At 37.9% G+C, this 15460-nt stretch overlaps 1 protein-coding gene across 2 annotated transcripts; it reads left to right on the plus strand.

The window, feature by feature from the left end:
* Window positions 1–577: 577 nt before the first annotated feature.
* On the plus strand, window positions 578–6054 carry LOC115744389 (Golgi SNAP receptor complex member 1-2). Of its 2 annotated transcripts, none has more exons than XM_030679535.2 (6): window positions 578–1002; window positions 2256–2452; window positions 4115–4204; window positions 4312–4383; window positions 5599–5728; window positions 5810–6054. In XM_030679535.2, exons 1-6 carry the CDS (start codon window positions 867–869, stop codon window positions 5905–5907), a joined length of 723 nt encoding a protein of 240 aa, XP_030535395.1. In that variant the 5' UTR covers window positions 578–866; the 3' UTR covers window positions 5908–6054. The 2 variants fall into 2 exon arrangements, with proteins under 2 accessions (XP_030535395.1, XP_030535396.1); XM_030679536.2 differs by having other exon boundaries at window positions 2265–2452.
* The last annotated feature ends 9406 nt before the right edge of the window (window positions 6055–15460 follow it).

Below are 15460 nucleotides of genomic sequence, written 5' to 3' on the forward strand. Positions count from 1 at the left end.
ATTACCAATGTAGTCCTTCATGTTAATTTGGCCAAAAATCATTAAGGTGATGGTCCAATTAGGACCGGCCATCCAACATGACTCGACTGGCATTAAGATTAACATTTTTCTAAATCTTTTTGGTGATATTTTTATTTTTCTATTTCTTTCTTTTCTTTTTTGTTTCTTTCAAGCCCATGCCACTAGGTGAGAGGGTCAGCGGACCCTTGGGTAGGCCCCAGCTGGACCCTAGGCAAGGGCCACAAAGCCTTTGTTGGCTGCGAGCGAGGGCTCGCAATGCCCTCACTTGATCTGCGTGAGGAAAGGGCGTTGCAGGCCTCGATATGGTCGGCGAGGGCCCAATCTAGGGCATCGTGAGAGCTCGCGGGCCACAATGAGAGTTGCGACCCTTGCCCAGGGCCGACGGGGGTTGCTAGCCATCACCTAGTGCCCGGCAGCTCCATTGACTCTTTGAACCCAAAAAGGGGAAAAATTTTGTTTCAAAATGATCAAGTCGAGCTCGAGTTTGCTTTAATCAAAGGCTTGACCCGACCCGATAAAGGCCCACGTCTCCCCTCTCTCTCTCTCTCTCTCTCTCTCTCTCTCTGTGCCCGGCTCTGGCTCGCCCTCTCGCTGGCCTTCAACGAATCGAACAAGGCGAGAGAGAAAAATGAACCAGCGGGAGTACAGAGGGAAAGTGAAGATCCAGTGAGTGGTGGAAAAATCTGCGCTTTTGACTAGCCGCCCAAGTTTTACGTGGGAAGCGAGATGGCGGAGTGAGCAATCGCGCCCCAAGGTGTCCGCCATTGCGTCGTCGCGGGTGTCCGCGGGAGGACGAGAGCGATCGGGGAGTTTTCCTCTGGGAGGATCTGGAGTCGGAGATCCCGATGGTGGGCGATTCGAGCCTGGAGTTGCAGGAGTCTGGCTGGGAGGAGCTGAGGAAGGAGGCGAGGACGATCGAGGGCGATCTCGATGTCAAGCTCTCTTCCTATGCTAAGCTCGGGGCTAGGTTCTCGCAAGGAGGTTGTCTTCAATCTCTCTTCACTGTTTGCGATTCGTTGTGGTGGCAATTGTTCTTCTTTCCCTTGCGCATTTTCGTAGCTCCGCAAGTTTCGGAATTGGCGGTTGCTAGATTGAGATCGCTTTGCGGGTTTGAGGTCGTTAGTGTTGCCGAAACCTTGAAGGACCTGTTGTCAATCTGAGTGAAATCGCTTTTGTAGAATTTATATTTGGTGCTGATTGTAATAGTTCGAGTCCTGAAGCAAGTTGCCATTTTTCTAGTTGAATGATGAAAGATTGAGAAAGAAACAAAGAGAGAGAGGAAGGTGGCGCAAACGTGGAGTTGTATGGCAGCAGCAATGTGGCTAGTCATCTGGAACCTGGCAATTGCCGGTTTTCTTGTGTGCTGCAAAGCAACAGATGGGTTGCTGCCTAGTCAAGTTAGAATCTTTCGAAGCACTAATTTCACCTTAGGGAAATTTCGGTATGGATACTGTCTGAACGCAATGCGTCGAATAGAATTGGAAAACAGCTCAACAAATTGGTATTTTTAATTCCTGGCTAGCTATGCGCATGAGATGTCTGTTGGATTCTAATACTTTCAAAGTCCTCCTTGGTCCTCTGTCCGACTTAAGCAAGAAAGACTGCATTTCATCTTTCATAGTTCTCCCTGGTTCTGTCTCAAGTACAAGAATGGGTCTCGATTTTCATTTGGCTCGGTATTTTCTGTTTGAAGTTGCTTTTACTAGTTTAGGATTTTAAAAACACTGCTACAGGTCCTATTGTTGTATTGCAGTTATGTACATTGAATTCCCTACTTTATCTTCATTGGTTGCTTATTCATCCTAGATGGTCCTGTCTTTAAATGACAAGCGAAATGATCTGCAAATCAAATATAACATATTTCGGGGAACAGGATTAGTTGTCATTCCCATCACAATGATTGGCAACATTGGTTATGAAACTGTTCTATTTGTCAATTCTCTAACTTTATCTCGGCTGGTTTACCTAATCAGTATGGGGTTGCTCACATTGACTTAATCTTTTATTATGACTATGCCGTCTTTCTTGAAGTCCAACAAGCCATTTTATCTGCTCCTATTCTTTTGTATTCCTCACATATTTGTAATGCCGAATGCTAACATTGTGTTTCTATATCTGTTTTTCTGTTCTTTGCTTCCTACGTGTTCTTTTAGATGCAACTTATTGGTAGCATTGCCAGATTCTTAATGAATAAAGCTTCAATTCTTAACTATCTCTGATATTGAGTTGTTCAGGTTATGTAGACACCGGGTCACCACCTATTGGGTCCAGCAGATCAGGGAAGTCAATGGAAATGGAGATCCAGTCGTTGCTCGAGAAACTATTAGACACAAATGAGGCTATGAGTAGATGCGCTGCATCTGCTACTCCCACTACCTCAGTAACTCAGAAGTTGGCAAGACATAGAGACATCCTTCATGAGTTTACCCAGGTTTCCTTTGTTTATACTTTTCCAATTCCAACGTTTAAGAAAATATACTATATCTTCACATTGGCGAGCATTACATGCCATAAGAGATGTGATTGGTGGGACTAAGATATACTACAAACTTGTGCCTGGTAGTCTTTAACTTTTTGAAAAATTCTTTGGTAGTAGACCTTATTGCTTTCTGAAAGTAGCATCCAACTTGGATCCCTCCCTAGTTAAAGATAATTTGATGCCATGAAATTGCTGGCTGTTGGTGCAAGCTTCCAGCAATATGCTTTGCCCCTTGTGTTACTAAGATTGACAATCCGCAGATCTTTATTTCATACTACAAAACATTTCTGTTAAAAACAAGGGATGTATGTATTTTTGTTGTCTATTCTGTTTGAGAGGATGTACAACATTTTCTTCAAATTAATCTTTGAGTTCTTATGGTTTTTGAATGGGTCATCTTTCAAAAAGACGTATTTTTCAGTATAAAAAATTTCCACTCATAGGTGATTATAGGGTTACCATGACATGGTTCAAATTAATTTCATCTAGGCCATCTACTTGGGTTTCAACTTGTTATTTACCTAGTTGCTGAGGTTAGTGGGATGTTATGCTCTGCGATTACTTCTTTAAGTTGGGTTTCCTTGTCATAAAATAATAAGTAACCACGTGATTTACGACTTAAACATCTCCTTCTCAATGCCATTGGGTGGGAAAAGATGGATGGCCAACGGTCTGGACTTTGTTGGCCTGCTTCTGACTTCTTGTTCTCATTAACTTGATTAACAAGTTCATGGGATTTCATTCGTTTACTTCTAATATTGCTTATGCGGCTGGTAAAAAATGGTTCTAGGTAGCTGCATTAAATTCAAATAAATACCAAGCATGCTCCACGTTTCTTCTGTTGAAGACAGTGTTGACAATTTATAGGCTTGATTTCTCTGTAAAGGTCGAAAGTATCGGAGAGTTGCATCTGTTTCATGCATAGAGGTTTCAGTTGCAGGGTCTGAATTTGCTGAACTTCTCTAGCATTCTTTCAACAAAGATAAATGCATCTTTAGGCCTTTCGTTTCTTAGTTATTTCATCCATGCAGTTATGGCTTGTCATCCAGTTGACGTATTTGGATTCTTGATCAAGTAGATTACTACAAAAGTGCCTGGAAGATGTGGAAGATTGAATTTGCTAAGCTTTAAAGTTCTGCCACTTGAAAGATTCTTCATTTTAATTTCTCCCATGGGAAACAATTTTTTTGGGTGTACATGTTGCCTATTTTTATAGGTATTAGCATTGTGGAGGGGCAGAATTCTTATGTTCCAGATTGTTCTTTTTAGTCTTTTTTCCCTATACATATTTATATATTTTTATTGTTATGTAATTATTTCTTTTCTCCTAATCAGTCTTGCTTTTATTTTATTTATTTTTGGGTTCATCGACTGCTGACCCCGACTAGTTTGGGATAAAGGTGATGTCGATGTACATGTTGCCTATTTTTGAAACAAACAAAAGCATAACTAGTTCTTCCTTCTTACTATAACCATTTTTTTAGGTGTAAGCTACTCAGTATGTTGCATTTGTCACTTGTTGAAGTAACAAAAACAACATATATGCTGCTGTATAATCAATATTTCATTAACCAAAAAGTATGACCTGTCCAACTGTAAATTTCTGTTTGTTAGGAGTTCAGACGAATCAAGGGAAACATCATCTCAATGAGGGAACATGCAGAACTTCTCAGTTCTGTCAGGGATGACATTAGTGAGTATAAGGTGAGCATCTATAAGATCCTACTTCACTTACATCTGAACATGCTTGGTTTTCTTTTTTCCTTTTCTGTTTTTGGGACCTTAGACCTCTCTAATTTGCTTCCTTGCAGGCTTCTGGGAGTATGTCACCAAGAGTGCAGTTACTAAGAGAAAGAGCTGCAATTCATGGAAGCATATCCCATGTAAGTCTTGTTGCATCTCTTTTGTCATAGTACATATGTACAAAAAAGGATGTTCCTTTATGTGTGCCAATCAAAGTGTTTTTTGTCTTGTTTATTTACTCAAGATTGGATAAGATGATAGCAGACAGTAAACATTAAGATTTGTGAATTAATATGCCAAGTGATGGTTGATTTTGAAGGGCAGCAATGTTGCCAAATTTACTCAGTTTGATTACAGATTTATAATGAAAAGGAAGATCAAAATTTTAAGTGTCTTTAAAGTATATGAAAAGCCACTTAAGTGAAAGTTTGCGCCACATAATCTGAAATGGGGATGAGTAGCTAGACAAGTATACAATTTATTGGATCAAGTGTCTGGTTTATACAGATTCTATTTGATGCTGTAATACGAAAAGCTTTGCCTGCGGAATTTAGCTTGGGTTCCTCCAATAGAATCTGCAACTCTGCCTGAAGGATAAATGCACATATGTTAGTTTTGATTTGTTTGAGACACTTTAAGAATTCTTTGAATGACATATTTGTCTGTCTGTCTGTCTGTTGTACTCCTATAAGAGATTTGTATTTGTCCATTAGTCAATTCCAAGTTTCCCCTCCTCGACCTTTAAGGATACTGGGTTTTGGCAGTTGCTGTTCATTTAAGGGAATTATCATGTGGATGCAGCTAGTGTGCACCATGTTGTGTGTTCTTGCTTTTTACACTTGCGCATATGAACGCTTGTTGACATCTACGTATATAGACTGCTCATGGCAGACCAATATACCTCTTGCAATGACTGCCAACCTGGAAGAAGTTATCATGATCCCTTGTTCCCTCCTTCCCTCGGATGAGCAATTTTCTTTCTCTTCTTTCGTTTTTGTGGTGGCCAATCGTTTCAAGCATCAGATATTCTTTCAGGGCAGTTCAATAACTTACTGGTAAATTGTTGTTTACATGTATGCAGTTATACTTATGAATGTACGTGCAGATGCATAAACTTGCTTGAATGTATCTCTATATGCATACTACGCGTGTTTCATCTGTATGATCGTACTGATTTTCGGTTTCTAGATGGATAGGAATCAAATTTGAGAGGGACCTGATAAAGGAATAGTCTGATGTTCTCTCCCTCGAGATTATTGCTCTGAGGCTTGTTTAAATGGCTATAAGTTTTCCCAATGTGCTGGTGGTTGTATAATGTACCCTCTTGATGATAGTTTATATTTGCTTTTGCACAGATAGATGATGTGATTAGCCAAGCTCAAACAACAAGAGCAGCTCTAGGCTCTCAGAGGTCCCTCTTTGGGGATGTTCAAGGGAAAGTGAAGGTCTTAAGCGACAAGTTCCCTGTAATTCGTGGCCTCCTAGGTACTTGGATAACCATCACCAAAACTTTTCTGCCCTATTTTCATTGTGATTATTTATTAAGCTTATGAGTGGTTAATGCAGGCTCAATAAGAAGGCGGCGATCGAGAGACACTCTTATTCTCTCTGCCGTTATTGCTGCCTGTACATTGTTCCTTATAATCTATTGGCTCTCAAAATAGTCCGAAAGTGATATCAACGCATAAAAATCAGAAGTTATCTGCTATTTTAGGAATTTTGCTTCTGTAATTTGCTCTAGCATATTCTTTCTTTTGGACCTTGTGATACACGGTTTGTGACTTTCTGCTGTTAGTGAAGATTATTCTTGCGTAAAAATTACTGTCTATCCAGCATCATCGAGATGGTTGGGATTTCATAACCATGGACCACGGGCAACTTGGCATTCACTTATGAACCAAAAAGAGCGGGGTAGCGAAGTAGCATCGGCTTTCTAACTATTCGTTAGGAGAGTTCACGGAGTGGAATGGTGGTTTCTTGTCATATGTCCATGAATCAATTACCCCGACTGTTCGTAGCTCTGATATTTACTAGCCATGTTGAATCTGCATTTACCTTGCATTTTAGCAGGCTGACATGTACAATGACAGTTCATCAAGCAATATCTTTTTCTTTGCACTGCTCTGTGATTCCCGTATGATGCATGTGACTTCCATGTGTTTTGCTTGTTCCAACGCTTCCATGGGTTCCACAATTTAATGTTCGGGTCACTCTTCTGCCTGGCTCTTGTGGTCCAAAATACTTTCTGGACACACGGTAAGGAAGATTTTTGGTATTTTTGCCTTTTTTACGATTTCAGACTTTCGGTTATGAGCTATAACATTCATGCAGCGCCTCGTTATGCACGTCATTTGCCCTAGGCTTTCCATCCTAGTGATGAAGTTAGTGCGTTGGATCAGACCAATCGAAATGCTGAGCGAGTCTCGTCGGACAAACATGATAGCTGATTTTGCAAATGTAGCATTCTCGAACTTGTTGGTATTCCATTTTAAGAAGAGAAAAATGCTTTGATGTGCTGCAACGCGAGTATCGCTGGCACTTTCACTTGGTAGCCGAGCATCGAGCAGGAACCGAAAAGCATCGATGGTGTAGGTCAATCCCTTTCGAGACGGCTTCAGCCAGAAGCACAAAAGGGCGTCGCGAGGCTTTCTGTGTTTGCGGTTCTTGCTTACGACTAGTCTGTGTTTTACTGTGAAGAAACGTCGAACTTGGCTCATCGTATATCTTCAATCCTCTGCATAGTATAGTTATGCTGCTCATGTATCTCGAGTAGTGTCCCTAATTCCCTCCCTCCAAACCACTAGCGGCTCGCATCTTTCTTAGTTTTGTAACTGCTCTATTTTTTTTCTTCTTATTTTATCAGTCTTAACTACTTAAATATTGCCCCTAAATAGTTGTTTTCCTCGTAAATATACTAAGTTGTATTTGAAGAAAGGGCATAAACTTTTCACTCTATCATATAAACAACATATCTATTTTCTTAGCACCTCATTTTTAGGTATTTCATTTCATATTTGATTTGGTTCTCATGGTTAATTGTAAGTCTACGAAATCATATAGATAGGGAGTGGTTTGGGAAAATTACCAAAAAAGTCATAAATCTATTGAGATTGTGCCAATTGAGTCATAATCTTTTGCATTTGTTCCAATTCAGTCCATCCGGTAAACTTTGGCCAACTAATATTGATGTGGCAACTTTAAATAATATTTAATATGTTTCAAATTTTTTATATTTATTTTTTTTCTATCTTTTTCTTCTTTTTTCTTCTCCTTCTTCCTCCCGTCAGTAGGCAAAAAACTTTGAAAAATATTTAATATTATTTAAAATTGTCTCGTCAGTGCTGGTAGCGCCATGTCAACGCGGGCAACGCCATATCAGTGCCGGCAAACCAAATTTGGATGGATGGACTGAATTAAGACAAATGCAAAAGGTTCATGACTCAATTGAAACAAAAATGTTTTGGACTGAATTGGTATTATTGCAATAGGTTTATGACTTTTGGTAATTTTCCCAAAGTAATTCATACATTTTATATTTCCTTTGTTGTAAATCAAAATTATTAAATCCCTACCAGTCAAAGAAACTATGCAGAAAATGATGAATTGTCGTCATTTCAGTGAAAGCGACTTTTGATTTTTCAAAAAATATTTTGGATTCGTCAATATGAAATATTTTATATCGAATTTTCATAATTAATTCCAATGATAATTTTTTTCCTTCTTTTACCCACTCCATGAAAGAAAGAAACTGATCGCTTTTTCTATCTATATATATCTTTTTAACAAATGAGGCTAGGTTTAACTCAAAGATGGATTATTTATGATGATAAGTTCAATCTTTAATAGGAATTTATCTAAATAGTGATGTATATATGTATAATACATATATATATATGTATATATATATCACACACAAATATTTAGGATTGTTGAACATATCCTCTCTAGTAACTTGAAGATGCAAAGCCAATTCAGTACAAAAAACTTTTTTCTGTCCAATATTCAGAAACTTGTAAGTAATAAACAAATAAATTTTGCATCCATCCAATAAAAAGAAAATCAAGGGTTAAATTGAATTCTTTCTAAGAGTTTTTTAGAAACTAATGTAACAACTAAACAAATGACTATTCATGATTTCATGAATGAGTCAATTGTATATCAATTTTTGACTATAGGAATATTATAGTAAAACTTCTTTCAAAATGATATGATAGGAACCAACGTGTGACTCCAAAGACATGATTAATCGTGGATTCTTGCACCCACCATTTTTCTCGTATAGAAATTAAGGTGATTGTGGCTCGAACTCCTTTGTTTTGCTTCATTAGAACCCTCATTTTGTTCCTTAGGTTTGTAGTGCAAGGTGTATGTGAAATAGCTTGGGTAGAGAGAATCAATTCCTTTCTCAATCAAATTGAAATGATCCAGTTTGACGTTTGTCTCGGTTTTGATTATTTCCGATGTTATTGTAAATGACAAGATCAAAGTTTCACTTATTTGAAGAAATTCTTCGATACCAGTGTGACAGAGAAATTATATTATTTTCCACACGATCAATTAATGATAAATGTAAATTGAGTCATTACAAGTGGAAGCAATTTTTTGCTTCAGAAATTATTTTTGAGCAACTTTCAAAAGTAAAAATGTTACGTCTCTCTAGAAGTAAAATCAGAAAGAGACAATTGGCCACTGCGACCGTACGTCCGCTACCGTTGGTCTCCTCTGACCTTTAAATAAAAAACTATTTTTTAAAAAAATAAAAAATAATGATTTTTCACTAAATTTGTATAGCATGAAAGTGTTTTATTAATATCATTTTTTTTACGAATTATACGAAATAAATGTTCCATGATTTGGTTAAATAGCATCCCACAAAGACAAAATCATCGCAAAGTGGACCGAGCAATTGACCCAAGTTGGTTAAATGGCATCCCACAAAATGCATGCATGCTTCTAGTTGTCGATATTCTTCACACCCTTCAAAATACTATGTGGGATTTGTGAATGTTATTTTTCAGATGCACTTACTTGGAATTTTTCCTTAGGTTCTCAACAATTACCCGACTAAATTGTTGGAAATAATTGATGACAGGTAATGCTAGGTAATTGAAACTTTCCTGCATCTTTCAAATTTCTTCTTGTTTTTTTCTTGGATAGGTGCGCCCATTCAATTTTTGATGAAATGCCAACTATTATTACTTGTGTAATATTAATCATCCAGACCTTGGAGTTTTCTTGACTTTGCAAATTTTTTCAGTGAACTATCATAATTTCTCGGTGGTAGCTGCACTTGTGCTGAGTAGAAGGGTTGCCTAAGGTCCGACAAGGGCCCTTGGAAAAATCCTAGCATTACCAAGGTCATATAGTAATATTTTCTGCATTTGAATAATAACTTAAAGATGCATTTCTTTTGTCAATTTGTCAGATTGATGGATTTAACAGGAAAATTTATATGCAATATATGTATAGATGGTACTTAAAGGTAAAGCACAATGTTCTAGACAAATTGTGACCGTTTCAAGTTGTGACGACAGAATTGTTGCTTGTCATAAATTAACTTGTCCAATTTGTATGGTTTACTAAATGTATTATGATGTCCATATGAACTAATGAAGGTTTAGGCATGGGGAAGGTTTATATACTATGCCAACTGTGACATAAACCAAGCTAGAGGCATAGGCGAGTAAGCACCCGAGCTACCCGTGCTTTTAGCATGGATATATCAGATCGGCCATCGTATTCATTAATGGAATTTTTTCCATAAAATTGATCCTCATTTGCATAAAACAATTGAATGACATATTATACGTAAATCCGTTAGTATTTGCATTTTACTTTTCTCGAATAACATGCATTTTAGGTTAGGATCAATAATTTTTCATAGAAGATTTTGTATTAATAATGTTCTAGAAGTAGAAATTTTCCACTGTTAACAAACGAATTTGTGTTCTAGAAGCAGATATTTTATTATGTTATTAAACGCATTTCTCTAATCAGAAATTAATTTCTAAAACAGAAGTAGAAAAATCAACTTCTGCTCAGACATATAAGTAAAAAATTCATCTTCTGGTCAGAAGTTAATTTTTGAAGTAGAAGTGTCGCCATGCACGCCCTAACTCTCATTATTTTGCCTGTTTATGTTATGTTTGCCCTTTTTCTTGTCATCATGCCAACTTCAAAATTCAGAACATTTGAAAATTAGAAAATGTATAAACATTGTCAATAGGACAGCTAGTTGTTAAATCAAGTTGCACGCGGTACGGCCAGCAGACGTTGACGCTTCATGGGAGGAGGAGATGGGCAGGGCGGGGCCCGTCGCCTGAGCTGCTCCGACGACTGCATACGGCAGTCGCGGAAACAAAGCAGATTGTTTTGGAATCGCTTTGGCCCCAAAACGACAGCAAAAGTCGACTCCTCCTTTGACAAGACGCGACTCCTTTTGGTCCTATCTAATCACGAGTTAACTCAAAGAGAAAGAAAGTAGACAAACGTATGATGTCGCGTTCTTTACTTTCATAAGCAGCAGCGATAATGTTGTGGAGAGAACTCTTTGCCCCCCGCAGACAACTAGGGTCGATCCCATAAAGCACGCGAAATAAGTAGGTTCGGAAAAATTCTTCGAAACCGCAAAGTCGAACCTGAAAGGTTGACTTACACTTGTGGAACGACGAGCGAGAGGAGAAAGGACGAGTTGTGAGGAAATGGAGATGCAGGAGTAGCAGGGATAGGTGTGCCCTCTTCAGGAAGTAGACCCAAAGAAGGATTTGCGAGGAAGACGCAGTAGTGGGCGATTCGAAAGTGGCTAACGAGGAAAACATCTTGTGTTTTGAGAAGGTATCGTGACGGACGCACGAAAACGTTTGGAGACAGGATCGCAACATTTTTACTCCTGGTGCTAAATGCCATACCCTAGAAACCAACGTAGCAGTGAATGAGGATCTAGCTTGGTGAGTTCTCATGAGGTAGAAGAGCAAAACAAACACCACAAAGTCTCAAAGAAGGTTATAACTAGGAAAAATGACATAATAAGCGCTTGCACAGAGATATGTTGCCTGTGAAGATGCGCGGCTGATTGTGTACTCTACAGTTGTGAAGTAGCTAATATTCCATAGTTGACCTCTAACTTTGTTGGCTTACGCTCAATTAAATATATTGACGGGTTCAGATTTGGGCTTCCTCTTAATATTATTGGACCTTTGCCGTGCACTTTTAATAGTAGCCAATCTGACTTATTAGTCATAGTTGTTCTATTGTATGTTCATATCAATCGGGCACATTTTATTTGGACAATAAAAAGGGCATCTTGCCACAGTTCTCCACAGTTGAAATTATTGACTACATCTACTAAAACCTCTTGGATACTTGTACCCTTCAGACAAATTCATTTTGTATCTTGTCCAAAGGATTCCAACAAAGAGTGGTCTTGAAGTTGACCAAAAAAGAGACAAAAACAAAAATGACAATCCCCACAGAAAAAAAATGAAGGGGGGTCTCCACAGACCACTGAGTTAAATGCACCTGTCATAGGCATTCGTCTTCATTCTATCTGCACGCACGGTGTCATTAATTCAATGAGAAAGCTGGAAGGCATGGCTTGTCCCTCTTCAATTTCGCTTGAATCTTCAATTTTCCATCTTCTCTTCCTTATTGCACGTCCATATAATACCGTTTGCAAGTTTGCCTCGGCCCCAGATTGGCCAAACCCCTGAAAAAAGAACGGCCCGCCTTTCAAATGTTCCGGAAAAGAGCGTGACCTTTTCCACTTGGGACGATAATAATACTACTATTTTTTCTGAAGAGGAAGCCCGAACTTTCGCCTACATTACGAAGATGTACCCCATCATAGATATTGTCTAGTCTCACCGTTAAATGGCGAGTTGCGCATCATCACGCGTGGCTCACTGTTCCGGCATGAACATCGAATCATGTTGATCACGACGAAAACTCTTCTCGTCCATGTTGCGGCCGACCATCTGATAGGCATCTTTCAGGAGTTAGATTGCAGGACATCTCGCCGGAAGATTTGTTAAGAGCGAGCTCAAGTCCAATTTATAAACATACCTAGATTGCACGATCCCATGTGTTCATTTTAACAAACCCCTTTCTTTCCTGTGAGTACAGCAAGCTTGGCCAACTCCCCTCCGAGGAATTTATTAGCATATTACCATCTAAATTCTACCTTGGTTTAGCCAAACATGACAAAAACATAGATAAGGATGTTGTGGAGAACAGATAAATTTTTGTATATGTCGATTTATATCAATTAAGGATATGAAAAAATCCAATGAAAATATAGGATCTCTTAGATATACGCATTATCACGAGAGATATGAAAAATCAAGATAAATATCTTAATATCTCTAAGAAATCCTGAATATCTCTAACAAACTGACCCTCACTTAGAATCATCATCCACAAGAACACAAAACATCTGATTTACTCAAATTCAAGGTTTGTCGACCATATCTAGAGTCATTGTGAGAAACGTGATCATAATTTAGCACTATTTAGAACACCAAAACTTTGACAAATCTACGAGATTCTTTCCTTGAGATATTTATCAAAGACCGCAAAATGTTTATGAGCCCGTCCAATCAACCAGTGGCGTTAATACCCCTCTATTTTGGACTTAGTTCGATACATCACCATCAAGAGATTTAGAGAGCGTTTAGCTACGAGCTCATCAACATAGCCGGACCCATTGTGCCTAAAAATCCGAAGTTCCTTAATTATGAGCCAACTAAATCAATTAACTATTTCCATACCACATCATCTATCGGATGTGAGATTTCATTACACTAACCTCTTTCAAATGCCTCCTTGACACATAACCCCATGAGTTATCCTCTGAGAACAAGAAACTAGAAGAACCACATCTTAGCCACATGCTTATGCTACTAGGCACGTGTGGTGATCGCTAGAGAAATTAATAGAATAGAGTGGTACCATGAATAGACATTACATGAGTTGGTGAGATGTTTACTTCCAATCAAGATTACTGTTGAATAATTGATCCTATAATGAGATGGGTACAGCGACCTATCGAGAGGTTGCAGATAGCAAGCAATAGGTTTTCTTAATATTATAGAAGAAGCTTGTGCCTCCGACTTCTAGATAGCACATACACCATGAATAAACAGCGCTATGATGACAAAACATGTGTATTTATGCATACGAAACATTTTTTTATATGCAACCGTGAGTAATATGTTGAGAAAATTGCCCAAAAAGTCATAAAAATCCATTGTACGACAACAAATTTAGTCCTAAAATTTCAATTTTGTAGTCTTAAATCTTTTGAGGGTTCACTAATATAGTCCTTCCGAAAAATTTTGGCCGGAAATCGCTGACGTGGCGCTAACCGTCCTATGTGGCACAACCGCCACGTCAACGATAAGATTAGCCGGAAGGACTGTATTAGCAAATTGTCAAAAGATTTAGGACTAAATTGGCAAATTGTCAAAAATTTTATGACTACATTGGTAAAATTAAAAATTTTAGGATTAAATTGGTAGTCGCAAAATAAGTTTAGGAGTTTTTAGACAATTATCCCGTATTCATCGCCAAACTTTGAGCTAGTTGTACTTATTTTGTGGTTGCATCGATATAAGATTCGTGTCATCTCCAAACGTGCGGAAATAAGTGTAGGACAATCAAGAACATGTCTTAGTTTATGGGTGCCAATCTTTATTGTAACCCTAGCCTTACTTTAATTTGAACATCTTATAAAGAATGTCATTGTAGAAAACATGTATGGTTTCTCAATACTAACAAAAGTGCACACTCATTGCGTGTAATGCAAAACATCATATCCAAACATTTTTGTAAAATCGCCTTTATAACAATATGTTTGAATTATGTATTCATGGAGATAAATTATTAAGACAACATGAAGAAATTGTACTCACATATGTAAGAAGAAAACAATATATACATATTTAGGCTTCTTTTGATAAGGTTATTGAAAGATAGAATATTTATAAAATGACTAACCGAGGATATTTTGAAGAGGAAGAAAAGATTGTGATCCCTAAAATGTAGGAGGTTCTCTTTGTTTTATATAATGATAAGTTCCGACTATGTGGTGTTAATCTAAGTCGATGTTAAAGATTTCCAAGCCACAATCACAACCTCTAGTTGAAAGGAGACAACATGTACAAAAATATATTATTGATTTCATAAAAGACATGCAATATTTTAACACCCTCTCTCTTTATAGTAATATAAGAATTAAAACTTAACTTGAATAGCACATGTTAGAGCTTGAAAACTTACAAAGGCTATATATAACCATCGTAATTTCGTATCTCATTGATGTGCGTTCCCTTGACAATCCATGTGAAAACAATTGGACGCTCTCACTCGTACACGGAGGAGAGATCCTATAACCACGAAACACTCTTCCCGATACCGTAAAGGTTCTTTCTAATCTATTGATAATATGATTAGATCAAATAATCTCTGCTCTCATCAATATAAATGTAGACGAGGATTTCGATCTAAAATGTTTTGCATGGAAATACTACTGAAATGCATGGTTGCTATTAAAATGAATCGTTACGTTCTATTTGCATATGCTTGATATAATTGTATTCTAAGATAAACAAGATTACTGCCATATGATCTCACGAATTTCTCATGTCCCAATATTGATGCTAATCTTTTCAATTTTGCAACAATTCCTTCCCTAAACTATATAATATCTATCAATATTTACTCTTCTCTTCTTACCTAATAACCTTCTTCATTTTTTTTTTGGCGTGCATACACCTTACGGTATGTACCTAGGCATTCTAATCTTTCGTTTGTTGCTAGTATTAAGAAAGGTGAATAGACCAGGGCGGTTCCTTCCATATTCGAAGGAAAGCGAGAAGCGAAGGATAATGTTCAAGGCGATCAACGAAGCTACTTTTATCTAGGCATTCCTATAGAGGCTCTGCACATATCACGGTATGTTCAACTTGAGGTATTGCCTAAAGCTCGAGTTCTAAGTTTGGGAGTCGATCACCGGTAGCTCCTCCTATGTGCCAAAAGTCAGGAGATTTCTTCATGAATTGGCAAATGTTGAAGATATGCTCGTGTATGACATTGATGTTATACATAATCTGTAAGATTTGACTAAGGACTCTGGGAGGGAAAAAGATCTCCTGCCGCTCTTGGCCGTATATTTCAAGTGGCCCCAAGCCAAGTTGACAATGCTCTCAAGATAATTAGTGG

This window comes from Rhodamnia argentea, chromosome 9 (genome assembly GCF_020921035.1).
Source record: "Rhodamnia argentea isolate NSW1041297 chromosome 9, ASM2092103v1, whole genome shotgun sequence".
Taxonomy (NCBI): Eukaryota; Viridiplantae; Streptophyta; class Magnoliopsida; order Myrtales; family Myrtaceae; genus Rhodamnia; species Rhodamnia argentea.